The 6,867-nt window shown below is 35.2% G+C and overlaps 1 protein-coding gene across 1 annotated transcript in view; it reads left to right on the forward strand.

Annotated features, from left to right (window-relative positions):
• Positions 1–6,867, forward strand: part of ppip5k1b (diphosphoinositol pentakisphosphate kinase 1b) — a 41,183-nt gene that overhangs the window by 15,547 nt on the left and 18,769 nt on the right. Inside the window, exons 9-12 of the mRNA XM_016523116.1 lie at positions 820–895; positions 1,306–1,415; positions 5,164–5,249; positions 5,329–5,454. Coding sequence (XP_016378602.1) covers positions 820–895; positions 1,306–1,415; positions 5,164–5,249; positions 5,329–5,454 — 398 coding nt within the window. The remainder of the gene's footprint in view (positions 1–819; positions 896–1,305; positions 1,416–5,163; positions 5,250–5,328; positions 5,455–6,867) is intronic.

Here is a 6,867-nt window from a genome sequence, read left to right on the forward strand (position 1 = left end):
GTTGGCAAAATTGAACAAAAACACACAATATTGTATTTAAAATATAACAATATTAATTTAAAATAAAATTTTAATATTAACTTATTTACTGAACTGTTGTATAAAATCACATTTAATCTTGTGATATTCGGGACAAAATCAGCACTCTTGTGATAGCCTACTGCTCTCGCTGCTCGTGTGATCATATGAGATAAATATGAGCCAAAAACTCATACAGGGGTATTTTTTGCCCCAATATCTTGAATTTTAGAGCATAACTTCATTTATGGAGTTGTTGCTCTGCATCATATTTGTCAACAGTCAACTGTATGAAATGTAAGATGTCGTACACAGTATATATGTGACCTAGCCTATATATAGCCTAGCTTTATGTTTTTCTCCACTCGCACTCGCAGAAGCGCTGCAGGTGCGTGATGTGATATGATGACCATGTGAATCCTCATGTTCTGTTGTTTGCTGCTTTTTGCGCATGTAAAATTATTATTTTTTAACAGGTCACAGACACTTATCCTTTCTAATTTAATTCAATTCTAATTTAAAATTATTATTTATTTTTTAACCACAGACACTTATCCTTTCTAATTTAATTCAATTCTAATTAAAAATAATCTTGTCGGTTAACGGTTAACAATCGGTTAACGAGCGTCGGTTGTCGGTAAGGAAAAATAACCAAAATGAACATCCCTAAAACAGAATTGAACTGAATGACAATTTATAGGATTCACTTCTGCATTTAAATTGGTTGTCACATGGTGCCTGGGTCAAAGTTGTTTATATGATTGAAGTATTTTATCTTCTGGTTATTTCCATTTCTCTCAGGTTTTTTGATTTGTTTGAGAAATATGGTGGCTATAAGACCGGAAAACTCAAGCTGAAGAAACCAAAACAGCTCCAGGTGGGTCTATTTTGAAGTACAAGTGATCTATGTGGTTAATTTATTTTTATGACAAGTGCTGCTTGTTCTGTAGATGCAAGAACCAACGTAATATTTCAGTTTCATAACAGGTTTGCCTCCATCCTAATGATTTACTTTGTATAAGGCCAGGAATTTGAACCACAGGGTCAAAGGTCAAACAGGATTGAGCTGTCTTTTTTTAAGACAGATGTAGTGTTATGTCTGGAATGCTGCAGCCATGAGACCCATCAGCGTGTCATGCACATGTGCATCTGTTGGGTTTTGTGTGAAAATGAACCGTGTGGACAGTTGATTTAGGCTTTGGCCCATTTGATTTTATCTGTGACAATGTGCAGTTGTGATTTGTACATCATTATGAAAACCTGAACACTTTATTTGATGTTTTACAGGAAGTGCTGGATATTGCTCGTCAGCTGTTGGCAGAGCTGGTGCTACATAATGATTGTGAGATTGAGGAGAAGAAATCCAAACTAGAACAACTGAAGACGGTTCTGGAGATGTAAGTAAACTGTTCAAAAGTTCGATAGCTGTGAAACCAAACCCTCTGTTTCCAACCCTGTGAGTTTTTGGAAAGCTACTGTACACACACCATCATCTCATCTCAATCATTTCTAAAACATGTTGGATTCCTTCTGTCTATTGTTTATGCCTCACTTCTCTTTTCACATCCTCGGGCACAAGGTCTTGCTGAAAGTATAATATTTTCCAGATATATATTGTATTTTTGATTAGCTTCACTAGTAGGCCCTCACGGAATGTGCACAAATGCTTGCATATTTTCTACACATTTTATCAGTTTAGCCAAAATGGAATAACTGGAATGAAAATAATTATCGGTTACTTTTAAAATTAAAATGTAAAATAAAAATAATTAAAAATAATAATATTATAAAATAATTTGAAATAAATATTTGAAATCAAATATTTAAAAAGTTACAAGTAACGAGTTTGATGTACATGGAAAAATATATTTTGTTTTATTCTCAAATGTAACATCACTGTTAATGGTTACTAAATAAGCTAACCTCAGTACATTTAATTATAACTAGATATGCATCAATATTTCAATTTTGCTCAATGCAGAGAAGCAGATAATTAATTGTTCATGTTACAGTCAATACCGAAAAATGGCGAATATTAAAATTCTGTACTGTTTTGAAATGTAATTAGATTAAAAATAGAAGGTATCACCACATTATAATGTACAACATGATATGCATTTTGAGATTTGCTGAGGTTTACATTTAACAGTGTTTTTTTTTTATTATTAGATTTTTTTATAGATTAACTTTATTTGCCCAAAGGTCAAAATGTAAAAATAGTGGAAATGAGCATGTACAATTAAATGTAAAATTAAATATCCAATATTGACCACTACCGATAAATAAAAAAAAATCTCTAATATTGGCTGGTTAAAGATATGGTACCGATATGTTGTCTCTATAGTTGTACCAGTGAAATTTAGATGAGAGATTTAGTGTCTTTAGAAGGCAAAATCACAAAGGAAAGTCAATTTGTAAAGTTTGCGGAATCAGCACAATCAGACTTGATGACACACACATAGCCAAAACTTACATTGCTATCATATTTTCTAGTCTTAAACATTATGAATACTTATTTCAGAAGAAACCTGATATTTCATGAACAGCTGAATGTATGAAGTGTGACCTTGACTCGTTTGCTTTCTTAGATGTCCTCATATGGATGAGTTTCTTAACTTCATTCCTTTTCTCTTTCTTCTCCTCTTTTTGTGTCCCTCTTTGTGTCCTGGCCGTTCTCTCCAAAGGGAATCCAGCCTGAATGATAATCAGTGCGCAGCACCCTCTTATCCCCTGTCTCTTTAGAAAACAGGCAAAGTGGATCATAACCCTCATTAACCTGAGATCTTGTCCAAATTACTGACACTTTAATGAGGGCTCCAAAATTGACCGTACCTTGGAGATGAAACCCTTTTGCAATTCTGTGTGGCATCTGCATGCCATTCTGATAGTGTTTCTAATCTCTCACGTTCCCTCACTTTCTCCAGACCCCTCTCACCGAGTTGATTAGGTGCCTCAAATGAGGCACCTAATCAACACATTATCGGTTGTTCGGGGTCATAGATTTACTAGGAAACAGATGCCTGGGGAAGTGCTTTACTTTGGGATGATTAAACATAATGCAGCAGAGCAAGTTCACTCCAGAGTCAGTTTCTGGCCAGTGAGATGAAGAACCACCTTTAGACCGGGTTTAGTCAAAGTTGTATCAAATTAGAAATATTCTAAACTACAGATACACTGATATTACAATTCTGGCCGATATTAATGAGCTGAAAATTATTTAGATATTATGGGTGATAACTGATAATTGGCCAATATTAAAATTCTATTTTGTAAAAAAAAATTTTTATAAATTATTTCTAAATAATTAGAATTATTAGTTATAAATAAATATTACTATTATTTAACATTGTTTAAATAACAATAATATAAAATAAAAATCATATTAATAATCTTAACATATACCAATAAATTCTCTAATATTGGCTGACAACCGATATGGTACTGATTAGGGATGTAACGATTAACCGCGAGCCGGTTGAAAATCGATTTAAATATGTGACGTTTCAAATCGGTTGAGATGCTAAACAAATCGCGATTCAGTTAGGGGTAGGAGTTTATATGAATGTATGTCTGAGGGGAACTTACTGTCTTTCGATGGTATTTTTTCTTTTCATCTTGCCTCTGTGTAATGCATATTAAAGTTCATAAGTGCAGCGCTGCTTTGTTTACAGCGGAAACCAAGGAAACGCTTTAAGCACCACCTGCTGGCAGAGAGGGAATCTGCGCCTCATTCAGCTCTGCTGTTTCTGTTTCATACAGATATTTTTTATGTATAGTTTCACAAAACTGAAGTCAAACCATTCTGTTTTTGCTTCAAATTTCGAAATTATACAATCTAATTTAGATTAAAAACTGCTCATGTTGCATGTATGCAGCATCTTTGTTTGGATCATGATTAAAACGCAGTGGTTGCCTCTAATTTTAAATGGAAATAGCACAGACAAAGCCTTAGTTTGTTTATATGAAGAGATTTCTTTTGTGTCACTTATTTATTTGATTTAGGGCTTGTTTTAACATTTCAACTTAATTTTGTCATTTACATTTACATTATATTTAAATTTAGTAATTTAGCAGACGCTTTTATCCAAAGCGACTAACAAATGAGGACAATAGAAGCAATCAAAACCAACAAAAGAGTAATAATTTAAAGTGCTATATTAGTATATTATTATAGTGTTATATTTCAATTTCACAAAGAAACGTACAGTATTTTGTCCAAGCAATATTAAAATTACACATTTAATTTATAATTAGTCTTAAATCTCATTTTGTTAAAAAAAAAAAACCGTGAATCGAATCGTGAAATCAAAATCGTAAATCGAATCGTGGGTTGAGTGAATCGTTACATCCCTAGTACTGATATATTGTGCATGCTTTGTCTAAACCTGAGAACCTCAAGGTTGGACTGAAAAGAAATCATGTCAAAATAATTTTTTTGCTTCAATTTCTTGTTATTTATTGCTCCCTAAAATATTTACAGTATCGTTCGAAAGTTTGGGGTTGGTCAGATTATTAAATTTTTTGGAAAGAAGTCTCTTATGCTTACCAAGGTTGAATATATTTGATCAAAAATAAAGTAAAAACAGTAATATTGTGAGAAATTGTTACAATTTAAAATAGCTGTTCTATTTAAATATATTTTAAAACCCAATTTATTCTTGGGTCTCAGACATCTTTACTGTCACTTAAATCACAATTTAAGGCATCCTTTCTAAATAAAAGTATTAATTTCTTTAAAAAAAAAGGTCTTACCGGCCCCAGACTTTTGAACATATTAATGCTTTATATTAAAGATAATTTAAAACATTTTTCATTAAATTATAGTATCCAACCATCCAGAATGACCCACTCTCTGCTGTGTTGTGTAACCTAAAAACGTGACACTGTTGCAGATGCCACGTTTTATTCCTCCCAAAGCGTGTCATTCCTGTAGAGACTGTCCTGGTATGGCACAGATTAACCCCTGCCAACTTGGGAAGGTCACTCGGATACATGTTTCCAGAAACATGGAGACAACAGAGCACCTGCTAGTGGTTTGAGCCCAGTGCTATGTCTGATGTGTGCTGTCTGTGTTGTTCAATGGGAGAATGCTCATTAAGAAGGGATGGTATGTTTATGTCCCCCGCCCCGTGTATTTTCTTTCAGGCATGGCCATTTCTCAGGGATCAACAGGAAGGTGCAGCTGACCTACCTGCCAAATGGGCAGCCCAAAGCATCCAGTGAGGAGGAAGGTATGTGGTACAGTATGTATGTTGACTCAAATGAGCTGTTGCTGTTGTGTCACTTTTGACCTCTCTGTGTCTATGGCAGACGTTCTGAAGGAGGGTCCATCTCTACTGCTGGTGCTGAAGTGGGGTGGTGAGCTGACGCCAGCGGGTAGAGTTCAGGCTGAGGAGCTTGGACGAGCCTTTCGTTGCATGTACCCTGGAGGACAAGGTATAACTCTACATATGCACCAGTCAGAAAGCTGGCCTAATAAACTGGATAAAAATACAGTGGCCCTAAAAAGTATTTTGAAAATGAAGTCACGCTTAACAGTAAGAAAGCTGCTTGGTTTGATATATTGTATCTAATGCAATGACATTCAGACATTTTTAAATGTGGCTTAAGTGTCTATGTACTTTTTGGGGCTCCTGTATGTTTTATTATTGGGCAAATAATATAGAATCTGAGAGTTCTTTATTAATTCCGGGGCCAGTTTTACATAGCGTCCAGTTGAATAATAATAAATAATAATTTATTTTAATAATGATCAACAGGAAGGTGCAGCTGACCTACCTGCCAAATGGGCAGCCCAAAGCATCCAGTGAGGAGGAAGGTATGTGGTACAGTATGTATGTTGACTCAAATGAGCTGTTGCTGTTGTGTCACTTTTGACCTCTCTGTGTCTATGGCAGACGTTCTGAAGGAGGGTCCATCTCTACTGCTGGTGCTGAAGTGGGGTGGTGAGCTGACGCCAGCGGGTAGAGTTCAGGCTGAGGAGCTTGGACGAGCCTTTCGTTGCATGTACCCTGGAGGACAAGGTATAACTCTACATATGCACCAGTCAGAAAGCTGGCCTAATAAACTGGATAAAAATACAGTGGCCCTAAAAAGTATTTTGAAAATGAAGTCACGCTTAACAGTAAGAAAGCTGCTTGGTTTGATATATTGTATCTAATGCAATGACATTCAGACATTTTTAAATGTGGCTTAAGTGTCTATGTACTTTTTGGGGCTCCTGTATGTTTTATTATTGGGCAAATAATATAGAATCTGAGAGTTCTTTATTAATTCCGGGGCCAGTTTTACATAGCGTCCAGTTGAATAATAATAAATAATAATTTATTTTGCTACACCTGTGTAGTTCCATCACTTCCCCCTGGACCTCAAATTCAAGTCCATATTTGCACATTGCACCTAATTAAGTGTAACTCATTAAATGTCAGAGTTCACAGTCTTACAAAGACCAAACCATTTTCTCTCATCGTAGCATCTTAGCATCAGCATCAGCAGCATCTTGCAATGCTAGTTAATGTGATGTTCTTTTACCTTGAATTGTTAACTAGACAGCTGCAGGTCCATTGGCTGTGAGTCCCCTATTGACTGTGGTAAGAAGACATTTTGGATTTGTGCGTGGTCTTGATATTGGGTTAATGCATCGTCTGCCCCATTCATCATTTTAATTCTTTAACATCCATCTCATTAAAGGGGTCATATGATGCTTTTTTAAAGATCATTATTTTGTGTATTTGGTGTAACAGAATATGTTGACATGCTTTAATGTTCAAAAACACATTATTTTTCAAATACTGTACATTATTGTAGGCCCTCTCTCAAACGCTTCGTTTTCTACAAAGCCCCCTCCTT

Source organism: Sinocyclocheilus rhinocerous, unplaced genomic scaffold (assembly GCF_001515625.1).
Source record: "Sinocyclocheilus rhinocerous isolate Xijiao unplaced genomic scaffold, SAMN03320098_v1.1 scaffold1201, whole genome shotgun sequence".
NCBI lineage: Eukaryota > Metazoa > Chordata > Actinopteri > Cypriniformes > Cyprinidae > Sinocyclocheilus > Sinocyclocheilus rhinocerous.